Here is a 27,842-nt window from a genome sequence, read left to right on the forward strand (position 1 = left end):
CAGACTCCCTGCAGCAGCAGATCCTACAGTCTGTCAGAGCAAGCCCTCCTACGCCTGGAAGCTGGGGTCAGAGGTCACTTACGTCAAACTCAGGAAGGGTGATGGTGGATCTGAGCAGGGCCATGCTGCTCCCAATAGCCCTGGCTCTCTCTTCCGACACCCTGAACACGATCCTGTAGTTAATGTGCTGTGGGGAAAGGAGGCAGCTCAAGATCAATGGACAGATGAACGTGTTGTGCAAATGAGAACCCAGCCCCCCACCCATCCCCAGGGGGCTGAGACATTGTGCATTTGGTGGAATACCTGATTCACTGATTGCAAAGCTTTAGAAGGGGATTGTTGCCCACAGGATGATTCTCGAATCTGCAAGTCACAACTTGTCACTGTCTCTCTAGATTGGAACAATGGTCGGTGTCAGGGCTGGTCCCATCCTCTCTGCACTCCTGATACCTGAACAATCCCCTCAGAAATCTCAGGGCCTGTCAGAGCGAAGGGCTGATTCTCTGGGGTCCTCCTGTTTCTCTAGGAAGGAGCCTGTGACTCTTCTCTGAGGACCATGTTCTGGATCTCTCAGTAGGGGTTCAGACTCTCACTCTCCAAGACAGCCGGAGCCCTGTGGTTAGTGCTCAACAGAACCAGGCAGAGCTCTGGCTTGAAGTCCCAGCGTCTTCTTCTGCCCTTCAAAGACGAAGGGCCTGGCACTGCATTGCACTGACCATCATGACCAAGGACGCCCACTGGAGGCCCGGCTGGGAGGACAGACGGAAAATGGATCTAAGAGTGAAGGAAAACTTGCTGCCACCCCTCTCATCGGGCTCACCTCCAAGATGTAGTGGAGCCGGTCTGTGTCTGGGGACTCTGCCAGCAGGCCAGGAGGTCAGGCAAGACCCTATGCAGATCCTGCAAAGCAAGGGAGAGCCATGGGTCAGAGTTAGGGAAACTGGGGCTACACCTGCCACAGGATGGGAAGAGGGGTTTCTGGGAAGCACTGCTGAGACCCCCAAACACATATCCTGGCCTCTCTCAGGGGTTCATGGCAGGATGACAGCTGGCTCTTGAGCTCCTCTGACTTTAGCATGATGTACCTGGACTTGGGTGGTGTCCTTCTCCTTGCCCAGGGTGAAGACGGCGTGGAGGGCAGCTCGGAGGAGCTGGGTCTCCAGCTCCAGGGCAGGTGTCATGGTGCTGGCAAGTGACAGGAGCCGGTATTAGACTGTGCAGTGTGAGGGTGGGACTGGCACCAACACACATGTGAAGCTGCAGGGAAATAGGCACAGGCTGGCAAGAATGGAAACTGAAGCACCAAGCCAGGGAATGACAAGGCCAAAGTATCCCCGACAGACAGTGGCAGTTCAGGAATAGTGACTGTTCCCTGGACCCTGCTGCCTCTCCTGTATCTCATCCTGGGAGAGAGCCTCTCCCCAAAGCCACTGCAATGTTACTGCAGTGAAAAGAACAGTGCAGCCAGGAGAGAGTGAACCTTCCCCCCACCTCTGCCAGAGCAGCCACCCTTCGGAGGTGACCTGGAAGTGGGAGGGGCAGTGACTCCCAGCCCCGGGCCTGAGCAGCACCAGGGTTAGGGGAACCGGGTGGGAAGGTCTAGGTACCTGAGGTTGCCCACAGAAATCAGGGAGCTAGCTAGGACGGTGCCCGGTGGAATGTTATCAGGCAGCTCCTCAATGACCTCCTGTGAGACCAAAGGAGACAAAGGAGCATGTGAGATTTGGGCCTCACTGACACTTCCCAGTGAGGAGATTACACAGTCAGGGCCCCACACAGCCAGCAGCAACCCCCACCTGCCTCCCACTCCTTTGATTCCCAATTTACATAGTTCCCCATTTACAGGGAGCCAGAGCAGTACGTGCAGCAGGGAGCGGGAGTTGCTGGTGGCCTCAGAGGCACAGGCCTTGCAGTGCCTCGGTAACCTGGCACGAGTGCCGGATGATGCAGAGCTGGCGCATCACATTGGCCATGACGCCCTCCTGCTACAAGGAAACAAGAAACTGTCAGAGACCTCAGATGCCCCTGAGGAATCAGGGGAGATTAAGGGCCCCTGAAACCAGCAGCATTTCCACCCAGCCCCTGCCCACCTCTGAGGGATGCATTCACCCTCCTGACCCCCAGGATGGAGTCTTGTTGTCCTTTCTAGGACCTGCAATGCCAACCTCCTTCCTTGCAGGGGGAGCTTCTGCTACCTCCCGCTCAGTGCCCCTCACAGCTGTTCCACCTCCAATCCACAGCTCAAGTTCTCAGACCCCTCTGCTCCACTCCCACCCAGGATGGGCAGGGAGGGGGCTTTAGCAGGGGTGCAGGAGGGATTCTGGCAGCAGTGAAGTGGGATGTGGGGAGGTTGAGACTTTTTCCCACGTCACCCCAGCCACTAACACTGAAGCTGCAGGATGGCAACCCTGGTGAATGGGGAGGATCGGCAGCCCCTGCTGACTGAATCCTCCCGTTCTCTCCAGACGGGGGCCTGCCTTGTTGGCAGCAGGAAAAGTTTCTCACATCCATGTGCTTCAGCTCTGCCTGGTCAGTTGCCCCAATCTCCTGAGTCTAATGCAGCTGCTCACTTTGTCCCCAGTCAGCGGCTGGGCTTCCCCCAGGAGGGAGTAGGCCAGGACCAGCCCAGCCTGGCTGACACACAGCAGGGGGGCGTGGATGGCCAGCACTGCCATGTGGATGAAGAACCTTCCCTGCCCCTCCGAGAAGAACTTTCCAAAAACCTAAAACCAACAGGGCGTGAGGCATTAGCGGATTGCCCAGAGCCAGGCTCCAAATCCCAGGGTTTGAACGGCATCTCCGTCTATTGGTCCCAGGATGCAGCCACTGCAGGGGACCCAGCCACCCCCACGCCCTGAGCAGTCTCATGCCCTGGCAGAGTGTCCTTACCTCCCGCATCGTGGCTGTGTTCCTGTAGCCCAGGAGCCTGCTGGTCCTGGTGCCAGTCCCAGACCAACAGGTCTTCGGCCTCATGGATGGTCAAGCCTGGGAAAAAGAGACACACACACATTTGTCCTTCTGGTTGCAGTGCTTGTGTCCTTCCAGTCCCATTGGAGACTGCACAGTGGGCAGAGACCTCGCTGTGTGCCTGGCCCAACAGAATTGCAAGGTGTGGTGTAGAACACAGAAAGAGATAGAGACTCGTTCTCCAGCCGGGCTTGGTCTGAGAGAAAAAGGCTGGGGTCCCAGTCTCACTCTTCTAGCAGGTGTCATTTCCCAGCTGGGTTCCTTACCCCTCTGGTGCAGCAGCAGCTGGTAGAGCCAGGAAACCCCTTCCCTGGCCTGCCGGCTGATGTCCTTGGCTGGATCACTGAGGGACAGACCCAGCTGTGCCACATGGTGACCCGTCCTGGGGAATTCCGCTGAGTTCTAATGGGAAGGAGAGGGAGAGGGGACGCCATCAGCATTTTCCTGTCAGCTCCCAGTACCACCCGGGCCAGGACTCTCCTTCCCCTCAGCCCCTCTGCAGGAGATACTAGAGGATGGGAGTTAGACCCAAACCCTTAACTTCTTCTGTCCCCAAGGGAGCCTGGAGCACAGAGATGTGGGCAGGGCCCTCCATGAGGACTTGCTTCCCCAGCTGCTCCAGGATGACAGGAAGGCGTGAACCTGGAGCACGGTCCCCTTAAAAGCCCAGAGTCACCACTTAACTAGGATAAGAAACACTTGACTCTAGCCAAGCTCATTCTCTGCTCTCACTCTGCCTCCCCAAGAGGAACATTCCTAACGCACACCCCCTGCAGCAGCAGATCCTACAGCCCATTGGAGCCAGCCCACCTATGCCTGGAGTCAGGAAGCTGGGGTCAGAGGTCACTTACACCAAACTCAGGGAGGGTGACGGTGGATCTGAGCAGGGCTGTGCTGCTCCTAACGACCCTGGCTCTCTCTTCCGACACCCTGGACACGATCCAGTAGTTAATGTGCTGTGGAAAACAGAGGCAGCTCAGGGACAATGGACAAGTGCACGTGTTGTGCAAATGAGAACCCACCTCCCAACTCCAGGAGGTTGAGACATTGTGCATTTGGTGGAATATGTGATTCATTGATCGCAGAGCTTTAGAAGGGGATTGTTGCCCGCAGGATGATTCTTGAATCCTGCAGGTCACAACTTGTCACTGACTCTCTAGATTGGAACAATGGTTGGTGTCGGGGCTGGTCCCATCCTCCCTGAACTCATGATTCCTGAACAGGTCACCAGGAAGCAGACAGACCCCTAACCCGTCCCTGGCTCTCAAGTCCTTGGTTGGATGAAGGGACTGAGTGTGAGCACAATCCTCCCAGGAATCTCAGGGCCCGTCAGAGAGAAGGGATGATTCTTTGGGGCCCTGTGACTCTTCTCTGAGGACCATGTTCTGGATCTCCCAGGAGAGGTTCAGACTCTAACTCTCCAAGCCAGCCGGGGCCCCATAGTTAGTGCTTAACAGAACCAGTCAGAGCTCTGGCTTGAAGCTCCAGCTCCTACCTCTGCACTGCACTGACTGCCCTGACCAAGGACATCCACTGGGGCCCGGCTAGGAGAACAGACTGGAAAATGGATCTAAGAGTGAAAGTAAAAATTGCCCCCACCCCTCTCCTCGGGCTCACCTCCAAGATGTAGTGGAGCCTGCCGGTGTCCAAGAGGTCTGGCATGACGCTATGCAGATCCTGCAAAGCAAGGGAGAGCCATGGGTCAGAGTTAGGGAAACTGGGGTTACACCTGTCACAGGATAGGAAGAAGGGTCTCTGGGAAGCACTGGTGAGGCCTCCAAACACATATCCTGGCCTCTCTCATTCACATCCCACTGCAGGCAATTAGCAAGGATTCATGGCAGGATGACAGCTGGCTCTTTAATCCATGACTTTAGCATGATCTATCTGATCTCCTGATCCTGGGAGTGAGCCTCTGCCTAAAGCCATTGCAAAGTTACTAGAGTGAAAGAACAGTGCAGCCAGGAGAGAGTGAACCTTTCCCCCACCTCTGCCAGAGAAGCCACCCTTGGGAGGTGACCTGGGAGTAGGAGTGGCAGTGACTCCCAGCCCTGGGCCTGAGCAGCACTAGGATTAGGGGAACCTGGCAACAGGGTCTCAGTACCTGAGGTTGCTCACAACAATCAGCGAGTTAGCGAGGAAGGTCCTGGGTGGAGAGTTATCAGGCAGCTCCTCAATGACCTCCTGTGAGACTGAAAAGAGACAAAAGAGCATGGGAGATTCGGGCCTCACTGACACTTCCCAGTGAGGAGATTACATAGCCAGAGTCCCACGCAGCAAGCAGGATCCCCCACCTGACTTCCATTCCTCCGATTCCTGCCCACTAGTGACCAATCTCCGCATTTCTCCCATTTCTTCTCCCCAGTCTTCAGCCTCAGCAATCCCTGCCCTCAGCTGCCCCTCCAGCACCACCCAAGCCGCACCCATTGACCCGGAGAGACACTCTCCCGTCCCATATCTCTGCCCTCCCTACAGCTTCTTGGCGCCGTGTCTCACTCACCACAATCCTCTCCACCACACCCACCTTGCAGCAGTGCGGCTCCAGTGTGTCCTGCCCTCTCTGCTGTGCAGCAAGACACGTGGGGTGGATGGTGTTTAGGAACATGAGCTGCTGGGCCTTCTCCTGCTCCCACGAGGAGTACGGTATGCAGAGAGAGAACCAGTTAGCCAGGAGAGAGAGCCGCCCCACCCACACCAGCTGCATGCCTCAGACCTCAATGGGGGATAGTGGGGACCCATCCATTGCCCAAATCACCCACCACTCCGACACAAGCAGGGTCAGGAACTGGGACAGTGTTTATGGGGGGAGGAGGAGACCTGGCTAGTGTATGAAACTCCCCCACCTCCGGGGTCCCAGATCATGGAGGAGAAAGGTCCCCATTAGGGCTGGTGCATCATCAGGGACAAGACCCTCTGCAGGGGGTCAGGGTGCTGGGAAGGGGCAGGACAATCTCGGTTTCAGCACAGCTGGGGAATGTTTGTACCTTTTCTCGGCCCTGGAGCTGCTCTCAGGTTATTGAGAGCAGCCTTCTCTGTGGCCACATTCACCCATTCCTCCTCCTCATCCTCTGAGTCCCTGGGGGGTCCCTGCACCAGGGAAAGAAGGGGACAGGGTGATGCCTGCTGCCACTCGGGGGAAGGATGGGGCATGGTGGGGCAATGTGCCCCCTTGTGCCTCCGGGACCCAGGGAACATTGGGCCCCACACTCCCCCTTCTCAGTGATACCCACACTGTCCTGGACTCTGTGAGGAGCCTCACCACCGCCGCCCGCCCCCAAACTGTAGCATCAAGGACCAAAGTGATAGCATCTAGTGTCAGTGGGGTTCACGTAGCTCAGGCCAGACCCCTGGGATCAGGACCCACCCCCATAGCACTGGTCGAGTGCCTGTGCCCAGGGCGTTCACAGCCCCCTCCTCACCCCTCCCTGAGCCCAGCTTGGCTCCTCACCTCGAACAAACCAGCCTGAACCATGAGCCTCGCTATTGCCCGAGTCCCAGGCACTGCTGCTGTCCCATGGGGAGCGGGCCGAGCTGTTGGTGCTGAGACAGGGATCCTCCATCTCCTGCCCTGGGGAGCCTGGAAGGTCCTCACTGACCGGGCAGGGCGATGCCTCTGGGAATCAGGGCTGGGGCCAGTGCTTCCCACACAACAAGCTCCAGAGCCACCCTGCCCGGCTCCCCTCCTGCGCTGGGTCCTGCCTGCCCAGCCACATCCTGGGGCAGCTCCATTTCCGCCTGGCCTCTCCCAGCTCGGCACCTGCGCCGGGAGTGGGTTTTCTCCACCAGAAGGATAAACACTTCCACCTCCTGGCCCAGCCAGGAGCTCCTTCCCCGCCAACAGGGATGCTCTGCTCCTGGGAAAGATGGCAGCTGCTTCCCTTAGGCTCTGGGGCCACCTACAGAGCCTTCTTCCTCTGAACATCCTCAGGAGCCTGGCCATCCTGGAACCAAGTGTGGAGCAGGCATGAGTCTGGGTTCAAGGCAGCCTCTCACTAACCAGCCTGCTGTTTGGTCCCTCCCCATCCCTGCCCCAGACAGAAGAGCCCCTCCTCCCCCTACAGCAGTGCAGGAAGTGCAGGCTACACACACTGGCTGGAGTTCATTGCATGATCTGCTCCCCCTCAATGTTCCCCCTCGTCATCCCTGGGGCTGCAATGCCCGGGGAGTCTCCTCCTTTTTGAGCACTGGTCTCAGTCACTAAGATCATTGGTCGCTTTGGACAAGCAGCTCCCTCCTGCCGTCCCAGGACACACTCCCCAGCAGGCTAGAGAAGGAACAGAACCCAGGAGTCAGGACTTCTCCTGGGAAACCATTCTTCTGGGGGTGGTTTGCAAATCCAATCTCCTTTGCCAGAGATTCTCTCCACCTCTTTCTGCCTCTCCCCAGACTGACAGGGGACGTCACAGAGGAGCTCTAATGCCACTCACTTGCTCTAGGTGATGGAGCGATGGATGGAGGATGTTCAGTGTCATCCCTTGCCCTCCTCCTCACTCCCTAAGCCCAAGGCAGGCTGGAGAGGGGGGTGGTAACTTGAGGAGTTATCCTGCCCAGCCAGCAGGCAGGGTGATGACACAGGGCGATCGACTGGTTATGACAACAACAGTCTGTCTTATTGCCAAGGGATGGAGAAACTTAGCCTGCAGCAGGGGGTGCAGATCACTGCCCTAGTGCGGGAGTGACACCGCCTTCTAGCGTCTTATATCCCGGCACTTTACACACCTTCCTGGAGCCTCCCAAACCCCCAGGCTGCAGGGGCTGCGACCCAAACCCCACTGATGAGAAACAGGCCTGGGGAGGAGGGTCACACCAAGTGTCAGAGCCAGAGATGGGACTCAGCAGTCCTTATTTCCAGGCCCCTTCACTAACTCCTGCTGCAGCACCTGACCATTAAAGGTCGGAGCGCACTATCCAGGAGGAGCAGTGTTTGGCTCTGGGGTTTCACTTCAGCCCAGGGGCCCAGCTATGGAATTTGACTCAAGAAGACCAAGTCTCCAATTTCCTGAGGGCATTTTGAATTCCAGTCCTGTGTTCCAAAGTGATTGGGGTCATCTGCAAATTTTAGAAGCCCTCTCCACTCCATTTTCCAAATCCTTAATGAAAATATTGAATAGTCCCGGACCCCAGACTGATCCCTGCCGGACCCACTAGGTACATCCTATCATTGGACAGCCAGACATGGAGAAGGACTCTTGGAGTATGGGCTTACAACCAGCTCTGCACACACATTCTACTAATTGCATCTAGACCACATCTCCCTAGTTTGCTTGTGAGAATGTCCTATGGGATTGTGTCAAAAGCCTTATTAACACCAAGATACATACATCTACTGTGTACCCACCTCCACTAGGCCCGTAACTCTGTCAAAGAAGGAGCTAAGATTGGTTTGGAATGATTTCTTCTTGACAAATCCATGCTCATTAGTCCTAAGAACCAAATTATTCCATAGGTGCTGACAAACTGATTGTTTAATAACGTGTTTCAGTATCTTTCCAGGTATGGAAGGGAGGCTGGCTAGTCTGTAAGTCCCAGGGTTCTCTTTGTTCCCCTTTTAAAGATAGGTCCTGTCTTCTTAATGGATGAGATGATGTTCTTTTTCGGGGATCTCACACGAGAACTGGGGCACAGCACCTGGTTTGTTAAGGCCACAAAAATGGAGGTCGCAACCTCTTCTCTCCTCCTGGCAAAGAACCCCAGGTACCTAAAAGAGTGGGACTCACATCCCTGAATGGTTAAAATTTGGCCCTGACCATTTCTGATTTCCGCAGACTAGACATTTTTGCAAAGTTTAGAATTCCTTGGTGCTAAACACCGTGAAAATCCCCTTTCTCCTTCACAAAAGGCTTTAACGCCCTTATCTCACCCAGGCTCTTGACTGACCAGAGTTCGAGAATTGTCCCTGTTCCCATTGCACAGATGGGAGGAGCCTCAGGTACAGAGAAGGGAATTGACCTACACAAGGGCCTACGGTGGCAGAGCCAGAAAGAGAAGCCACCAGTCCTGACTTCTGTTCTAACAGACAGCAAACCTCCCAGAGACATTGATATGTTGTTGCAAAACAAAAGCACCTCCTGTTTGTCATAGTGTGTTAAATTGTCCCATCGCACACAAAGAGGAGACACTTAGATCTCGAAAATTAGATAAGATGCTTCAGTCTGAGCTAAGTAGTTCCTGCTCTGAACAATTGCAAAATAATACAATACAAATAAAATAGACTATTTCTGCTATTCTATTATGTCATAATCTGATTGGAGTAAACATGATAGGACACCTCATCTTATGCACTGCTCTTAGTGACACTCTCCAGTGGGTCCCCATCCTCCACCCACCGTGAGGTAGGTAGGAGCAGATCCTTATCCCTACTTGCAAGAGGGAGAAGCTAAGACTGAGAAAGGAGAATTCACTTGTCTTAGGTCACACAGCCAGTCAGTGGCAGAGTTGGGAATAGGACCCAAGAGCCCTGACTTTCAAATTAACCATCGGATCTTGAATTTCATACATTGAATGACCTGAATAAGGTGCTCTCAAATGAGTTCCAGACAGCAACAGTTCATAGTAATTATTCAGCCAGTATTTTAGAAGAACTGGAATGGTAGAGAAAATTCTGAACTGCTCAGAGACAATTAACACAGAGAAGCAGCAAAATTTGTCTAACATATGACTAGTTATGACTTATTTACTTGGTCTTAAAAGAGAACAAGAGGGACCTGAGTCTCCTCCCTGTCAATAACCTCTTCCTCTGCCAATCAGAGTGGGGACCAAGGGGCGGGAGTCTGAGGGTTCTCACCACAGAGACCAAAGGATGGCCCAGGTCACCGTTGGGGATCACTGTCCGAGCACTATTTCAGCACCACATTTTTGGGTGGACCTCCCACAATGAGAGCTGCAGAGCACCCCCCACAACACACACACACACACACACACACCCCTCATGGTGGTGGGAGTGGAACGGGGAAAGGACAAAAGAAGTAAGAGATGAAGAGAAAGGAGGGAGGGAGGGATGGAGGAAACGGTAAAACAAAAAGGACAAACCCGAATGTCCCCAGTGATTCTAAGGGACAAAATCCCAGGTGGGGAATAAAATTTGGTCACCTTAAGCTAGTGTTTTCCATGCCTAGAATTCAGCTGGCACCAGATGGATCAGACTGAACAGGTTCCAAACCTCTAGGAGGCTCTTACCTTCTAAATAGGGATGGCTGTTTTCCAGTACAATCAGGAAAAAGAAAGGAGAAAACTCGAAAGAGGTTCTCCTCATGCTCATTTACGTGAACCCTAATACTCTCTCAGTCCTCCAAGAGAGACCTCGAGAAGGAGACTTGCTGAAGCAAAGCCACAGGGGTCCAAAAACCTAAAAACAACAGGACATGAGGCATTAGCAGACAGCCCAGAGCCAAGTTCCAAATCCTGGGGCTAGAACAGCATCTCCGTCTAGTGGCCTCAGGAGGCAGCCACTGCAGGGGACCCAGCCACCCCCACTCCCTGAACTGTCTCATGCTCTGGCAGAGTGTCCTTACCTCCTGCACCGTGGCTATGTTTATATAGCCCAGGAGCCTGCTGTCCTGGTGCCAGTCCCACACCCACAGGTCTTCGGCCTCATGGATGGTCAGGCCTGGGAAAGAGACACACACACATACACACACACACACACACACTTGTCCTTCTGGTTGCAGTGCTTGTGTCCTTCCAATCCCATTGGTGGATGCACAGTGGGCAGAGTCCTCGCTGCCTGCCTGGCCAAACACAATGGTAGGGGGTGGTGTAGAACACAGAAAGAGAGAGAGAGACTCGTCCTCCAGCCCAGCTTGGTCTGAGAGAAATTGGCTGGGGTCCCAGTCTCACTCTTCCAGTGGGTGCCATTTCCCAGCTGGCTTCCTTACCCCTCTGGTGCAGCAGGAGCTGGTAGAGCCAGGAAACCCCCTCCCTGGCTTGCTGGCTGATGTCCTGGCTCAGTCACTGAGGGACAGAGCCAGCTGTGCCACGTAGTGACCCATCCTGGGGAATTCCACTGAGTTCTAATGGATGGGAGAGGGAGAAGGGACTCCATCAGCATTTTCCTGTCAGCTCCCAGTACCCTCTGGGCCAGGAGTTTCCTTCCCCACAGGCCCTCTGCAAGAGATGATAGATGATGGGAGCTAGAGCCAGACCCTTAATTTCCTCTGCCCCAAAGGGAGGCTGGAGCACTGGGATGTGGGCAGGACCCTCCATGAGGATTTGCTTCCCCAGCTGCTCCAGGATGACTGGAAGGCGTGAACCTGGAGCACGGTCCCCTTAAAAGCCCAGAGTCACCACTTAATTAGGACAAGAACTTGACTCTAGCCAGGCTCATTCTCTGCTCTCACTCTGCCACCCCAAGAGGAACACTCCTAACCCACAGCCCCTGCAGCAGCAGATCCTACAGCCTGTCAGCGCCAGCTCACCTACGCCTGGAATCAGGAAGCTGAGGTCAGAGGTCACTTACATCAAACTCAAGGAGGCTGATGATGGATCTGAGTAGGGCTGTGCTAACCCTAATGACCCTGGCTCTCTCTTCCGACACCCTGGACACGATCTAGTAGTTAATGTGCTGTGGCAAAAGGAGGCAGATCAGGATCAATGGGCAGTGTCAGTGGGGTTCATGTGGCTCAAGCCAGACCCGTGGGCTCAGGACCTGCCCCAATAGCACTGGTCGAGTGCCTGGGCCCACGGTGTTCACAGCCACCTTCCCACCCCTCCCTGAGCCCAGCTTGGCTCCTCACCTTGAACAAACCAGCCGTGCCCATCGGCCTCACTGCTACTCGGGTCCCAGGCGCTGCTGCTGTCCTGTGGGGAGTGGGCCAAGCTGCTGGTGGTGGGACATGGATCCTCCACCTCCTGCCCTGGCGAGGCTGGAAGGTTCTCAGTGACCGGGCAGGGCGATGCCTCCTGCTGGGAATAAGGGCTGGGGCCGGTGCTTCCCACACAAGCCCCAGAGCCACCCTGCCCGGCTTCCCTCCTGCGCTGCGTCCTGCCTGCCCAGCCACATCCTGGGGCAGCTGCATTTCCGCCTGGCCTCTCCCACCTCAGCGTCTGCGCCGGGAGCGAGGTTTCTCCACCGGAAGGCTGGGCACTTCCACCTCCTGGCCTGGCTGGGAGCTCCTTCTGGAGGGGCTGCTCCACTCCTGGGGAAGATGGCAGCTGCTTCCCTCAGGCTCTGGGGCCACCTGCAGAGCCTTCTTACTGAACATCCTCAGGAGCCTGGCCATCCTGGAACCACGCAGGGAGCGGGCGCGAGTCTGGGGTCAAGGCAGCCTCTCACTAAATAGCCTGTCTGGACCCTCCCCATTCCTGCCCCTGCCAGAGCAGTCCCACCTCCCCCCACAGTAGTGCAGGGAGTGCAGGCTACACACACTAGTCAGAGTTCATTGCATGATCTGCTCCCCCTCAATGTTCCCCCTCGTCATCCCTGGGGCTGCAATGCCCAGGGAGTCTGCTCCTTTTTGAGCACTGGGTTCAATCACTAAGATCTTCAGTCACTTTGGACAACGAGCTCCCTCCTGCCGTACTAGGCCACACTCCCCCTCCCCCCGGCACCCCAAAGCTAGAGAAGGAACAGAACCCAGGAGTCCGGACTTCTCCCGGGAAACCATTCCCCATGTCAAAGTCTCTAGGCATAGCAAGCCCAGGGCTTTTCCCATTGATTTCCATGCTCAGCAGCTCACAGGGTGTGGCCCAGATCACAGAATCTCAGCCTGGGGAAAAGCCTCCCACAAGGGAAGGGCTGGGAGCCCCATTGCTGGGACCTTGCCAAACACAGTGGAGACGGCTCTGGACAAACCCCTCCCCAGTCTGAGCGCGAGGGGCTCCTGGGGGCTGTTTGCAAATCCAAATGGGACTCACATTCCTGAATTGGCTGTAAAAAAGACAATTATTAAAATTTGGCCCCGACCATTTCTGATTTCTGCAGACTAGACATTTTAGCAAAGTTTAGAATTCCTTGGTGCTAAACACCGTGAAAATCCCCTTTCTCCTTCACAAAGGGCTTTAACACCCCTTATCTCACCCAGGCTCACAACTGCCCAGAACTCGAGAATTGTCCCTGTTCCCATTGCACAGATGGGGAGGAGACTGAGGTACAGAGAAGGGAATTGACCTACCCAAGGGCCTACACTGCAAGGCAGTGGCAGAGCTAGAAAGAGAAGCTACCAGTCCTGACTTCTGTTCTAACAGACAGCAAACCTCCCAGAGATAGGGATATGTTGTTGCAAAACAAAAGCGTTTCCTGTTTGTCACAGTTTTAAATTGTCTCATCGCACACAAAGAGGAGACACTTAGATCTCGAAAATTAGATAAGATGCTTCAGTCTGAGCTAAGTAGTTGCTGCTCTGAACAATTGCAAAATAATACAGTACAAACAAAATAGACTATTTCAGCTATTCTATTATTTCATAATCTGCTCTGAGTAAACATAATAGGACACCTCATCTTATGCATTGCTTCTAGTGACACTCTCCAACAGATCCCCATCCTCCACCCATCGTGAAGTAGGTAGGAGCGGATCATTATCCCTACTTGAAAGAGGGAGAAGCTAAGGCTGAGAAAGGAGAATTGATTTGTCTTGGGTCACACAGCCAGTCAATGGCTCTTACCTGCTAAACAGGGATGTCTGTTTTCTAGTAAAATAAGGAAAAAGAAGGGAGAAAACTCCTCACATTCACATACGTGAACCCTAATACTCTCTCAGTCCTCAAAGAGAGACCTCGAGAAGGAGACGTGCTGAAGCAAAGCCACAGGGCTCTCTGAGGTCTTTCTGGTCCTGTGCCCCTGTCCTGCCTGGCTGAGGTCAGCATCTCTCTGTGAGGTCTCCACCTCCCCACCATCTTTGACCAATATGCTGAGGTCCTGAAAAAGGCTTTTGTGATGTCACTGACACCCCCACCCAGCCCTGCAGTGCTAATGTCCTGCTGCAGGCCAGACACTTTGGAGGTCTGAGCTACTCCCTGTGGATCACCCCGCTCAAGGAGTGTTCATTCTGGGAAGCAAGCCGGCTAGACAATAAAACATCAGATGCTGTTTCCAAAGCTACACTCTGTTTTTCAGAAATGAGTAGACTTTATGGCCAGAAGAGACTGTTACAGCATCTAATCTGACCCCCTGCATATCACAAGCCTCCCCTATACAACAATAGCTACTTTTGGGGCAAACATTCCAGAAAGGCATCTAGTCTTTATTAAATAACATCAAGAGATGGAGAATCCACCACTTTCCTTGGTAGCTTGTTCCTGTGCTCAATCATCCTCGCTGTTGAATATTTGTGCCTTATTTGTCATATAAATTTGTTTCTTTTCACCTTCTAGCCATTCCCAAACCTGAGCCGGCTTTTGTAGGTGACAAATCTGAGGAATTGTCACAGATTGAGATATCACTGGAGGTGGTTTTGGAATTAATTTATTAATTTAACAGTAACAAGTCACCGGGACCAGATGGCATTCACCCAAGAGCTCTGAAAGAACTCAAATGTGAAATTGTGAAACTACTAATTATGGTTTGTAACCTGTCCCTTAAATCAGCTTCTGTACCCAATGATTGGAAGATGGATAATGTAATGCCAATATTTAAAAAGGGCTCTAGAGGTGATCCCAGCAATTACTGACCAGTAAATCTAATGTCAGTACCAGGTAATTAGTTGAAACAATCTTAAAGAATAAAATTGTCAGACACAAAGAAGAACACAAATTGTTGGGCAAAAGTCAGCATGGTTTCTGTAAAGGGAAATCATGTCTCACTAATCTATTAGAGTGCTTTGAAGGGGTCAACAAACATGTGGACAAGGGGAATCCAGTGGACATAGTGTACTTAGATTTCCAGAAAGCCTTTGACAAGGTCCCTCACCAAAGGCTCTTATGTAAATTAAGTTGTCATAGGATAAAAGGGAAGGTCCTTTCAGGGATTGAGAACAGGTTAAAAGATAGGGAACAAAGGGTAGGAATAAATGGTAAATTTTCAGAATGGAGAGGGGTAAATAGTGGTGTTCCCTCAGGGTCTGTCCTAGGACCAATCCTATTCAACTTATTCATAAATGATCTGGCGAAATGGGTAAAAAGTGAGCTGGTAAAGTTTACAGATGATACTAAACTGCTCAAGATAGTTAAGACCAAAGCAGACTGTGAAGAACTTCAAAAGGATCTCACAAAACTAAGTGATTGGGCAACAAAATGGCAAATTAAATTTAATGTGGATAAATGTAAAGTAATACTCATTGGGAAAAATAACTCCAACTATACATACAATATGATGGGGGCTAATTTAGCTACAACTAATCAGGAAAAAGACCTTGGAGTCATCGTGGATACTTCTCTGAAGACATCTATGCAGTGTGCAGCAGCAGTCAAAAAAGCAAACAAGATGTTAGGAATCATTAAAAAGGGGATAGAGAATAAGATGGAAAATGTATTATTGATGTTATATAAATCTATGGTACGCCCACATCTTGAATGCCGTGTACAGATGTGGTCTCCTCATCTCAAAAAAGATATACTAGCATTAGAAAAGATTCAGAGAAGGGTAACTAAAGTGATTAGGAGTTTGGAACGGGTCCCATATGAGGAGAGATTAAAGATGCTAGGACTTTTCAGCTGGCAAAAGAGGAGACTAAGGTGGGATATGATAGAGATATATGAAATCATGAGTCATGTGGTGAAAGTGAATAAGGAAAAGTTATTTACTTGTTCCCATAAAATAAGAACTAAGCACCACCAAATGGCAGCAGGTTTCAAACAAATAAAAGGAAGTTCTTCACACAGTGCACAGTCAACTTGTGGAACTCCTTGCCTGAGGAGGTTGTGAAGGCTAGGACTATAACAGGATTTAAAAGAGAACTGGATAAATTCATGGAGGTTAAGTCCATTAATGGCTATTAGCCAGGATGGGTAAGGAATGGTGTCCCTAGTTTCTGTTTGTCAGAGGGTGGGGATGGATGGCAGGACAGAGATCACTTGATCATTGCCTGTTAAGTTCACTCTCTCTGGGGCACCTGGCATGGCCATTCTTATGTTCTTATGGGTCTTGTTATGCCTTTCTCTGATAGATTAAAGAGCTCTTTAATACCCAATATTTTCTCTCCATTAAGGCACTTCAACACTTCAATGAAGTCACCTTTCCATTTTCTTTTGATAAGTTAAACAGGCTGAGCTCTTTCAATAGCTCACTAGAAGGCAGTTTTCTCCAGCCCTCAGAATATTTCGTGGCTCTTTCTCAACATCTTTTTTCAAAGAAGGACACCAACACTGGAGGCAGTATTCCAATAGCAGTCTCACTGTTGGTGTGTCACTTCCCTCTCCTACTCACAGCTCTGCCCATACGTCTAATGATGGCTTAAGCCCTGTTCAGACTGGGAGCTCATGTTCTTAGGAACAAAACGAGGGTAGCACGATGATGGAGGCGTCTCTGTCCCAGAGCTGGGAGCCAGGGACAGGGGAAGCTCCCAGGCAGGCTATGCATAGGGGATCCCATTTCTCCTCTAAGAGACTACACGCCCCAAGGAGAAAATGGCGCTTACCTCCATGACAGAGGGGTCTTCCATTTAAGCCCCCTGACAGCCAGCATTGCTTGTTTTGATGGGATGAGGTGACCTGTCCCCACTGCTCCCTGAGGTGGCTCAGCTGCAGGCTGCGCCCGTCTGGGAGGCTGTGCCAGATCCCAGGGCCTGGAAAACAGCTGGGAATGAGGCTCCTATTCCTTTCACACCCAGAGAACCCATAGAAGAGCCACGGGGAGAAGAAAGGGCAGGAGGTGAAGCTAGCCCTGAGCCTCTGTCCCGCCCCCACCTCCTCAAAAGTGGAGATTTCCGAGCTTCAGTGGGCCTCGGGGTGGGGCCCTGACACAACAGCCCTTCTACACCATATGGGGCAGGGAGAGCTCTCCTGGCCGCAGGGGGAATGGGATAGAGGTAGACCAAGGAAGGGGGGAGGGGAATGGGTGTGAGGGAAAGAGCTCCTGCTCCAGATGAAGGAATTTGGGGGCAGAGGAAAGGACCCTGCTCCACTGAGAGGGGAGAGGGCCTCTGTGAGTGCCAGGGGGCTCCATTTCCCCTTCCGCTAGCTCCCCATTTACAGGGAGCCAGAGCAGTACCTGCAGCAGGGAGCAGGAGTTGCTGGTGGCCTCAGAGGCACAGGCCCTGCTGTGCTACAGGCACCGGGCACAAGTGCCGGATGGTGAGGAGCTGGCACGTCACATTGGTCGTGACGTCCTCCTGCTGCAAGGGAATGAGAACTTGTCAGATACTCAGACACCCCCAAGGAATCAGGGGGGATTAAAGGCCCCTGGAACCAGCAGCATTTTCACCCAGCCCCTGTCCACCTCTGAGGGATGGATTCACCCTCCTGACCCCCCAGGAGGGAGTCTTGTTGTCCTTTCTAGTGACCCTCAGCACCAACCCCCCTCCTTGTAGGGGGAGCTCCTGCCACCTCCCCCTCAGTGCCCCTCACAGCTGTTCCACCTCCAATCCACAGCTCAAGTTCTCAGACCCCTCTCCTCTACCCCCACGCAGGTTGGGCAGGGAAGGAGCTCTAGCAGAGGTGGGGCAGGAGGGATTCTGGCAGCAGTGAAGTGGGATGTGGGGAGGTTGAGACCTTTCCCCAAGTCACCCCAGCCACTAATGCTGAAGCCGCAGGATGGCAACCCTGGTGAATGGGGAGGATCGGCAGCCCCTGCTGACTGAATCCTCCTGTTCTCTCCAAGGATATTTTGTGCCCTAGGCGAAACTTCCACCTTGCACCCCACCTCTGATGTCCATCCCCCACCTTCCTATGGCCAACTTCCCCCCAGGGGCCCAGATATTCATGAAGTGCAGGGGGCACGGGGGGGTGGAGAAGGCTGCAAAGAGGGGGGTCATTTGGGGCTCTTCCAGGGGGTGAAGGTGGCAGAGAGGGGGTGCAAAGGATTGTTGCAGGGGGTGGAGGTGGCCAATAGGTGGAGGGGGCAGGGGTGTAGTGGCAGGGAAGAGATTGCACAGAGGCAAAAGGGGCTCGTTACAGGGGGTGCTGTGGCAGGGAGGGGTTTGCACAAAGGAGAAGTGGGCAAGGGGGTGGTGGCTGTGCCTGGGGTTGTTGCAGGGGGGTGAAGGTGGCAGGGAGGGGTTTGCACAAGGGAGGAGTGGGCAGAAGGGAGATGGCAGGCGGGGGAGGGATCCCGAGGTTGATGCAGGAGTGAAGGTGACCATGACTGGCTTGGGGGGTTGCCGGGTGGAGGTTGCCTAGGGGCAAAAGTGGCAGAACAGGGTGGGTTGTTGGAGTGGTGGGTGCACAAGGGAGAAGGTAGCTGGTTGGAGAGGGTGGTGCTGGCTGGGGGAGGGGTGCCCAGGTTGTCCCACATATACCATTCCCAGTCCTGTCTCCAGAGCGGATCCAGCCCTGCCAGCAGCAGGACAAGCTTCCCCCACACATGTACCTCAGCCCTGCCTGGTCACTTGCCATCACCCGTCAGTTCTTGGCCTCCCAGGCTCCCAGGGATGGGAGCAACTCTTTGTGGTGGCTCGGGGGACACAGACCCTAGACCACTCGGAACTGGGTGTAGGAGATGCTCACAGAGAGCACTTGGGGAACTCTCCTGCCCTTCCCAAGAGCGAGAGCACCATGTCCTAAGAGCATAAGTCCGGGATGAGCCAATGCTTGTCATTAATTCCCCAGGCTAAAGAGCTGGGCTGGGGCTGCTCCAGGGACAAGCTGGCTCCCTCCTGCTCGTGGAGGTGAATTCATCTCCCTTCCCAGGAGCACCTGCTCTTCCTCTCATTCCCCACCAGGCTTCTTGCTGCCAGGCTAGCGAACGGCCATAGGATGGGGATGAGGCCTGGGCCCCGCCCCAATCTCCAGAGTCTAATGCAGCTGCTCACCTTGTCCCCCATCAGCTGCTGGGCTTCCCCCAGGAGGGAGTAGGCCAGGACCAGCTCAGCCTGGCTGACATGCAGCAGGGGGTCGTGGATGGCCAGCACTGCCGTGCGGATGAAGAACCTTCTCTCCTCCTCCGAGAAGAACTTTCCGAAGACCTAAAACCAACAGGGCGTGACGCATTAGCAGATTGCCCAGAGTCAGGCTCCACATCCTGGAGTTAGAACGGCATCACCGTCTAGTGGCCCCAGGACGCAGCCACTGCAGGGGACCCAGTCACCCCTACTCCCTGAACTGTCTCATGCTCTGGCAAAGTGTCCTTACCTCCCCTACCCTGGCTGTGTTCCTGTAGCCCAGGAGCCTGCTGCCCTGGTGCCAGTCCCGGACCCACAGGTCTTTGACCTCATGGATGGTCAGGCCTGGGAAAGAGACACATACACACACACATTTGACATTCTGGTTGCAATGCTTGTGTCCTTCCAATCCCATTGGTGGATGCACAGTGGACACAGTCCTCGCTGCGTGCCTGGCCCAACAGAATTGCAGGGCATGGTGTAGAACACAGAAAGAGATAGAGACTCATCCTCCAGCCAGGCTTGGTCTGAGAGATGATATTTCCCAGCTGGGTTCCTTACTCCCTGGTGCAGCAGCAGCTGGTAGAACCGGGAAACCCCCTCCCTGGCCTGCCGGCTGATGTCCTTGGCTGGGTCACCGAGGAACAGAGCCAGCTGTGCCACGTGGTGACCCATCCTGGGGAATTCCGCTCAGTTCTAATGGATGGGAGAGGGAGAAGAGACTCCATCAGCATTTTCCTGTCAGCTCCCAGTACACCTGGGCCAAGACTCTCCTTCCCCTCTGCCAGAGATGATAGCTGATGGGAGCTAGAGCCAGACCCTTAATTTCCTCTGCCCACAAGGGAGCCTGGAGCACAGGGATGTGGGCAGGGCCCTCCGTGAGGACTTGCTTCCTCAGCTGCTCCAGGATGATTGGAAGGCATGAACCTGGAGCACAGTCCCCTTAAAAGCCCAGAGTCACCACTTAACTAGGACAAGAAGAACTTGACTCTAGCCAAGCTCATTCTCTTCTCTCATTCTCTGTCACCCCAAGAGGAACACTCCTAATGCAGACTCCCTGCAGCAGCAGATCCCACGGTCTGTCAGAGCAAGCCCTCCTACGCCAGGAAGCTGGGGTCAGAGGTCACTTACATCAAACTCAGGGAGAGTGACGGTGAATCTGAGCAGGGCCGTGCTGCTCCTAACGGCCCTGGTTCTCTCTTGCGACACCCTGGACACGATCCAGTAGTTAATGTGCTGTGGCGAAAGGAGGCAGATCAGGATCAATGGGCAGGTGCATTTATTGTGGAAATGAGATCCCCTCCCTCATCCCCAGGGGGCTGAGACATTGTGCATTTGGTGAAATATCTGATTAACTGATTGCAGAGCTTTAGAAGGGGATTGTTGCCTACAGGACGATTCTTGAATCCTTGTCATTGTCTCTCTAGATTGGAACAACGTTTAGTGTTGAGTCTGGTCCCATCCTCCCTGCACTCCTGATACCTGAATAATCCCCCCAGGAATCTCAGGGCCTGTCAGAGAGAAGGGCTGATTCTCTGGGGTCCTCCTGTTTCTCTAGGAAAAAGCTGCACTGACTGCCCTGACCAAGGAGGCCCACTGAGAGCCCGGCTGGGAGGACAGACTGGAAAATAGATCTAAGAGTGAAGGTAAAATTGCCCCTACCCATCTCATCAGGCTCACCTCCAAGATGTAGTGGAGCCTGCCCGTGTCTGGAGACCCTGCCAGCAGGTTCCTCAGCATGGCGTCCAGGAGGTCTTGCAAGAGCCTGTGCAGATCCTGAAAGCAAGGGAGAGCCATGGGTCAGTTAGGGAAACTGGGCTACACCTGCCACAGGATGGGAAGAGGGGGTCTCTGGGAAGCACTGGTGAGACCCCCAAACACATATCCTGGCTTCTCTCATTCACATCCCACTGCAGGCGATTAGCAAGTGTTTCCCCAAATCTCTGTGTAGAAAAGGAGGTGACATACACAACAGCATCTATCAACCGGGAGAATTAGAAATCTGTGTGCCTCCCACCCGTTTTGCACTGAAATAAATGATAGTAAGAATATAACCTTAAACAGAAAGAAGATTTAGTAGGATACATACAACCAGGGGAAGAGTCACTATGGGGGACACTACAAATACAACTACCCCTGAATAGATTCCAGTAAGAGGGGGCATAAAGCCCAGGCCCTTAAACTCTCCCTTGGCTAAACTAAGAAATGCCCCAAAATAATGACTGTCTCTCTTCTCACTGCAGATGGAGGACACCGGCGACGGATGGTTCATCTTCGGATCTCGGGAACATCGGAGGGTCCGGCTCTCTTACCACCGAAGCAGGAAATCACAGATCTGAGCTGACGGCAAAGCCTTCACTGGCTCCTTTGGTGGATTACAGGAGTCAGATAAGCATCAGAGTCCTTGACAGATGTTAGTAGCCACAGTCTTGATCCAATGCCGTGCAAAGCCGCTGGGCGTGGCTGCCTCGAGGGGGACAGCGCCTGCGTCACCACTGACCGTCCCGTCTCCGCTCTCTGTGGTGCGCCTGAGGAGTCTGCGGACAGGTCCTGCCCCCAGCCACTTCCAGCCAGTTCTCAGCCCCTCAAGTTCTGCCTAGAAACAGAGTTTTGGCGGGAAAATGCCATCAGCAAGGGCGCCAAGATGGAGTTCAAACCCTCCCTAACATATGCGCATATAATCACACAGCCAGCAGGATCCCCCACCTACCTCCGGCTCCTCCGATCCCTGCCCACTAGTGACCAATCTCTGAATTTCTCCCATCTCTTCTCCCCAAATCTTCAGCCCTGGCAATCCCTGCCCTCAGCTGCCCCTCCAGCACCACCCAAGCCGCACCCATCGGCCTGAAGAGACCCCCGCCCCTCCAATGTCTATGTCCTCCCTCCAGCTTCTGGGCACCATGTCTCGCTCATCACTATCCTCTCCACCACAGCCGCCTTGCAGCAGTGCGGCTCCAGTGTGTCCTGCCCTCTCTGCTGTGCAGAGACACACGCAGGGTGCATGGCATGCAGGAACATGAGCTGCTGGGCCTCATCCTGCACCCACCAGGAGTGGGTTTAGTGGAGAGAGAGCCAGTTAGCCAGGGACCGCCCGCCCCACCCACACCAGCTGCAGGACTCAGGACTGAATGGGGATAGTGGGGACCAACATATTGTCCAAATCACCCACAACTTCGACACAAGCAGAGGTCAGGAACTGGGACAGTGCCTGTGCGGGGAGAAGACCCCGGCTGATGTGTGACAAACACCCCCACCTCCTGGGTCCCAGATCATGGAGGAGAAAGGTCCCCATTAGGGCTGGTGCATCATCAGGGACAAGACCCTCTGCAGGGGGTCAAAGTTCTAGGACAGAGCAGGACAATCTCGGTTCCAGCACAGCTGGGGAACGTTTGTACCTTTTCTCAGCCCTGGAGCTGCTCTCAGAGGTTATTGAGAGCAGCCTCCTCTGTGGCTACATCCACCCATTCCTCCTCCTTGTCCTCTGAGTACCTGGGGTCCCTGCAGCAGGGAGAGAAGGGGACAGGGTGACACGCCTGTTGCCACTCAGGGAAAGGACATCACATCTACTGTTTACCCACCTCCTCTACGCCCATAACTCTGCCAAAGAAGGAGCTAGGACTGGTTTGAAATGATTTCTTCTTGACAAATCCATGCTCGCTAGTGCTAAGAACCAAATTATACCATAGGTGCTGAAAAATTGATTGTTTAATAATGTGTTCCAGTATCTTTCCAGGTATGGAAGGGAGGCTGGCTGGTCTATAAGTCCCAGGGTTCTCTTTGTTCCCCTTTTAAAGATAAGTCCTGTTTTCTTAATGGATGGGAAGATGTTCTTTTTCAGGGATCTCACACGAGAACTGGGGCACAGCACCTGGTTTGTTAAGGCCACAAAAATGGAGGCAGGAACCTCTTCTCTCCTCTTGGCAAAGAACCCCAGGTACCTAAAAGAGCGGGGCTCACATCCCTGTACGGGCTTTAAAAAAGACAATGCTTAAAATTCAGCCCTGACCATTTCTAATTTCCACAGACTAGACGTTTTAACAAAATTTATAATTCCTTGGTGCTCAACACTGTGAAACTCCCCTTTCTCCTTCACAAAGAGCTTTAACACAGCCCTTATCTCACCACTGTCCAGAGTTCGAGAATTGTTCCTGTTCCCATTGCACAGATGAGGAGCCTGAGGTACAAAGAAGGGGAGTGACTTACCCAAGGGCCTACACAGCAAGGAGGTGACAGAGCCAGAAAGAGAAGCCACCAGTCCTGACTCCTGTTCTAACAGACTGCAAAACCCCGCAGAGGCAGGGATAGAGCTCAGGAATTGAGATGGTGGGGAAATTTCATTGAAACCGTTTGTGTCAGAAAATCCCACTCAGACTAAACCAGTTTTTTTCTTGAAATCATAAGAAGTGGGATGAAAATTCTTTGCAAAAATATGTTGTTGCAAAACAAAAGCATCTCCTGCTTGTCACGGTGTGTTAAATTGTCTTGTTGCACGCAAAGAAGAGACACTTAGATCTCAATAATTAGATAAGATGCTTCAGTCTGACCTAAGTAGCTGCTGCTCTGAACAATTGCAAAATAATACAATACAAATAAAATAGACTATTTCTGCTATTCTATTATGTCATAATCTGATCGGAGTAAACATGATAGGACACCTCATCTTATGCACTGCTCCTAGTAACACTCTCCAATGGATCCCCATCCTCAACCCATTGTGAGGTAGGTAGGAGCGGACCGTTATCCCTACTTGAAAGAGGGAGAAGCTAAGGCTGAGAAAGGAGAATTCACTTGTCTTACGTCACAGCCAGTCAATGGCAGAGATGGGAATAGGACCCAAGAGCCCTGACTTTCAAACTAACCATCAGATCTTGAATTTCATACATTGAATGACCTGAATAAAGTGCTCTCAAATGAGTTCCAGACCAGCAACAGTAATTATTCAGCGAGTATTTTAGGAGAACTGGAATGCTAGAGAGAATCCTGAACTGCTCAGAGACTATTAATGCAGAGAAGCAGCAAAATTTGTCAAACATATGACTGGTTATGACTTATTTACTTGGTCTTAAAAGAGAACAAGAGGGACCTGAGTCTCCTCCCTGTCAATAACCCCCTGTTCAGCCAATCAGAGTGGAGACCAAGGGGCGGGAGGCTGAGGGTTCTAATCAGAGAGCCAAAAGGATGGCCCAGGTCACCGGTGGGGACCACTGTCCGAGCACTATTTCAGCCCCATATATTTGGGTAGACCTCCCACAATGGGAGCAACCAAGCTCCCCCCATGACACACACATACAGGTGGTGGGAGGGGAACAGGGGAAAGGACAAAAGATGTAACAGGAAGGAGGGAGGGAGAAAAAGGTAAAACAAAGAGGACAAAGTCTAATGTCCCATTGCATCCAAAGAAGTCAGCTGTAGTCCACGAAAGCTCATGTTGAAATAAATTTGTTAGTCTCTAAGGTGCCACAGGTACTCCTGTTCTTTTTTCTAACGTCCCCAGTGATTCTAAGGGACAAAATCCCAGGTGGGGAATAAAATTCGGCCACTTTAAGCTAGTGTTTTCCATGCCTAGAATTCAGCTGGCACCAGATGGATCAGACTGAACAGGTTCCAAACCTCTCGGAGGCTCTTACCTTCTAAACAGGGATGGCTATTTTCCAGTACAATCAGGAAAAAGAAAGGAGAAAACTCAAAAGAGGTTCCTCCTGGCACTCATGTATGTGAACCCTAATACTCTCTCAGTCCCCAAAGAGAGACCTCGAGAAGGAGACTTGCTGAAGCAAAGCCAGAGGGCTCTCATAGGTTTCCCTGGCCCCTCACCCCTGTCCTGCCTGGCTGAAGTCAGCATCTCTCTGTGAGGTCACCACCTCCCCACCATCTTTGACCAATATGCTGAGGTCCTGAAAAAGGCCTTTGTGATGTCACTGACACACCCACTCCTCCCCTGCAGTGCTAATGTCTTGCTGCAGGCCAGACACTTTGGAGGTTTGAGCTACTCCTTGTGGACCACCCCACTCAAGGAGTGTTCACTCTTGGAAGCGAGCCGGCTAGACAGTAAAACATCAGAAACTGCTCCCAATGCTATACTCGGTTTTTCAGAAATGAGTGGACTTTATGGCCAGAAGAGACCGTTAGAGCATATAAACTGACCCCCTGCATATTACAATAGCAACTTTTTGGGCAAACACATTCCAGAAAGGCATCTAGTCTTTATTAAATGACATCAAGAGATGCAGAATCCACCACTTTCCTTAGGAGCTTCTTCCTGTGTCAATCATCTTCGCTCTTAAATATAAATTTGTCTCATTTCGCCTTCCAGACATTAGGTTTTGTTATGCCTTTCTCTGCCGCATTATAGAGCCCTTTAATACCCAACATTTTCTCTCCGTTAAGGCACTTCAACACTTTAGTGAAGTCACCTTTCAGTCTTCTTTTGATAAGCTAAACAGGTTGAGCTCTTTCAATAGCTTTCTAGAAGGCATTTTTCTCCAGCACTCAGAACATTTAAGCCAAACTTACGGATTTTTGTTTTTTGCACAAAAGAAGTCATGTTTCATTTCTAATGAGATTACAAACATAAAATGCTATTTGTTGTTCAGATGTGGAATTGTGTAGCTGAAAAACTGCTTTTGACAAAAGGACCAAGGGCACAGAAAGGAAGATTTCTTCTCTAGCCAAGGCTGGCTTGTATCAAGAGACTCTGCTAGAACTCTGAGACTGAATCTAATATGGCAGCCCCGCTGACTGAACCCTCCCGTTCTCTCCAGACTGGGTCCAGCTCTGCTAGCAGCAGGACAAGGTTCCCCCACCCATGTGCCTCAGCCCTGCACGGTCAGTCGCCATCACCTGTCAGTCCCTGGTCTCCCAGGGTATAAGCAACTGGGGACTGGGTGGGGCCCGGTGGGACAGGAGAGGCTCGCAGAAGGCAGTTGAAGGACTCTCCTGCGCTTCCCAAGAGAGATAGTACCGTATCCTAAGAACATAAGTCTGTCATGAGGTAATGCTTGTCATTAATTAGCCTGGTTAAAGAGCTGGGTTGCAGCTGCTCCGGGCACAAGCTGCCTCCCTCCTGCTCATGAAGGTGAATTCATCTCCCTTCCCAGGAGCACCTGCTCTCTCATTCCCCACCAGGCTCCTTACTGCCAGGCCAGCGAATGACCATAGGATGGGGATGGGGCCGGGGCCCCAGCTCAATCTCCTGAGTCTAATGCAGCTGCTCACCTTGTCCCCCATCAGCTGCTGGGCTTCCCCCAGGAGGGAGTAGGCCAGGACCAGCCCAGCCTGGCTGACACGCAGCAGGGGGGCGTGGATGGCCAGCACTGCCGTGCGGATGAAGAACCTTCTCTGCCTCTCTGAGAAGAACTTGCCAAAGACCTAAAACCAACAGGATGTAAGGCATTAGCACATTGCCCAGAGCCAGGCTCCAAATACTGGGGCTGGAACAACGTCTCCATTTAGTGGCCCCAGGACGCAGCCATTGCAGGGGACCCAGCCACTCTCACACCCTGAGCTGTCTCATGCCCTGGCAGAGTGTCCTTACCTCCGGCACCGTGGCTGTGTTTCTGTAGCCCAGAAGGCTGCTGTCCTGGTGCCAGTTCTAGGCCCACAGGTCTTCGGCTTCATGGATGGTCAGGCCTGGGACAGAGACACACATACATTTGTCATTCTGGTTATAGGGACGTGTCCTTCCAATCCCATTGGTGGATGCACAGTGGGCAGAGTCCTTGCTGCGTGCCTGGCCCAACACAATGGCAGGGGGTGGTGTAGAACACAGAAAGAGATAGAGACTCGTTCTCCAGCAGGGGTCAGTTCAAGAGAAATTGGCTGGGGTCCCAGTCTCACTCTTCTAGCAGGTGCCATTTCCCAGCTGGGTTCCTTACCCCTCTGGTACAGAAGCAGCTGGTAGAGCTGGGAAACCACCTTCCTGGCCTGCCGGCTGATGTCCTTTGCTGGGTCACTGAGGAACAGAGCCAGCTCTGCCACGTGGTGACCCATCCTGGGGAATTCCGCTCAGTTCTAATGGATGGGAGAGGGAGAGGGGACTCCATCAGCATTTTTCTGTCAGCTCCCAGAATGCTCCGGGCCAGGACTCTTCTTCCCCTCAGCCCCTCTGCAGGAGATGATAGATGATGGGAGCTAGACCCAAACCTTTAATTTCTTCTGTCCCCAAGGGAGCCTGGCCTACAGGGATGTGGGCAGGGCCCTCCAAGAGGACTTGCTTCCCCAGCTGTTCCTGGATGACAGGAAGGCATGAACCTGGAGCATGGTCCCCTTAAAAGCCCAGAATCACCACTTAACTAGGACAAGAAGAACTTGACTCAAGCCAGGCTCATTCTCTGCTCTCACTCTGCCTCCCCAAGAGGAACATTCCTAACCCACAGCCCCTGCAGCAGCAGATCCTACAGCCCATCGGAGCCAGTCCCTCTACACCTGGAGTCAGAAAGCTGGGGTCAGAGGTCACTTATGTCAAACTCAGGGGGGGTGATGGTGGATCTGAACAGGGCCGTGCTGCTCCTAATGACCCTAGCTCTCTCTTGCAACACCCTGGACATGATCCAGTAGTTAATGTGCTGTGGGGAAAGGAGGCAGATCAGGATCAATGGGCAGGTCCACCTGTTGTGGAAATGAGACACACACACCCCATCCCCAGGAGGCTGAGACATTGTGCAATTGGTGGAATATCAGATTCACTGATCGCAGAGCTTTAGAAGGGGATTGTTGCCCACAGTACAATTCTTGAATCCTGCAGGTCAAGACTTGTCATTGTCCCTCTAGATTGGAACAATGTTCAGTGTTGGGGCTGGTCCCATCCTCCCTGCACTCCTGATACCTGAACAATCGCCCCAGGAATCTCAGGGACCATCGGAGAGAAGGGCTGATTTTCTGGGGTCCTCCTGTTTCTCTAGGAACGAGTCTGTGACTCCTCTCTGAGGACCACGTTCTGGATCTCTCGGTAGGGGTTCAGACTCTC

The 27,842-nt window shown here is 52.8% G+C and overlaps 1 protein-coding gene across 10 annotated transcripts; it reads right to left on the reverse strand.

Annotated features, from left to right (window-relative positions):
• Nucleotides 1-861: 861 nt before the first annotated feature.
• LOC115636159 lies at nucleotides 862-26,913 on the reverse strand. 10 transcript variants are annotated; one of them, XR_003996844.1, is made up of 23 exons: nucleotides 20,009-20,093; nucleotides 19,128-19,222; nucleotides 18,809-18,961; nucleotides 17,050-17,173; nucleotides 16,478-16,624; nucleotides 11,700-12,186; nucleotides 11,423-11,527; nucleotides 10,842-10,976; nucleotides 10,479-10,694; nucleotides 10,144-10,312; nucleotides 6,416-6,908; nucleotides 5,952-6,054; nucleotides 5,492-5,590; nucleotides 5,086-5,159; nucleotides 4,585-4,644; nucleotides 3,819-3,923; nucleotides 3,234-3,369; nucleotides 2,890-2,985; nucleotides 2,571-2,723; nucleotides 1,862-1,985; nucleotides 1,608-1,687; nucleotides 1,086-1,257; nucleotides 862-900 (listed from the first exon to the last, which is right to left on the reverse strand). XR_003996844.1 is itself a non-coding variant. In XM_030535923.1 (17 exons), the coding sequence occupies exons 5-16, from the start codon at nucleotides 16,522-16,524 to the stop codon at nucleotides 1,639-1,641; spliced, it is 1,539 nt and encodes a 512-aa protein (XP_030391783.1). In that variant the 5' UTR covers nucleotides 16,525-16,624; nucleotides 17,050-17,173; nucleotides 18,809-18,961; nucleotides 19,128-19,222; nucleotides 20,009-20,093; the 3' UTR covers nucleotides 870-900; nucleotides 1,608-1,638. The 10 variants fall into 10 exon arrangements, 1 of the variants encoding a protein (XP_030391783.1); XR_003996845.1 differs by having other exon boundaries at nucleotides 10,479-10,690; nucleotides 10,842-11,070; XR_003996843.1 differs by having other exon boundaries at nucleotides 10,842-11,070.
• Between the last annotated feature and the right edge of the window lie 929 nt (nucleotides 26,914-27,842).

Source organism: Gopherus evgoodei, chromosome 16 (assembly GCF_007399415.2).
Source record: "Gopherus evgoodei ecotype Sinaloan lineage chromosome 16, rGopEvg1_v1.p, whole genome shotgun sequence".
Lineage (NCBI taxonomy): Eukaryota > Metazoa > Chordata > Testudines > Testudinidae > Gopherus > Gopherus evgoodei.

Excerpts from the sequence above, each read along its gene's own strand:
- LOC115636159 (XM_030535923.1), bottom strand. The coding sequence starts at position 16,524 with ATGCTGGCTGTCAGGGGGCTTAAATGGAAGACCCCTCTGTCATGGAG. Across the intron at positions 6,055-6,415 it reads TTCAGGCTGGTTTGTTCGAG|GGACCCCCCAGGGACTCAGA; the intron begins GTGAGGAGCCAA and ends TCCCTGGTGCAG. Across the intron at positions 2,986-3,233 it reads GCTGCTGCTGCACCAGAGGG|GCTTGACCATCCATGAGGCC; the intron begins GTAAGGAACCCA and ends TCTTTTTCCCAG.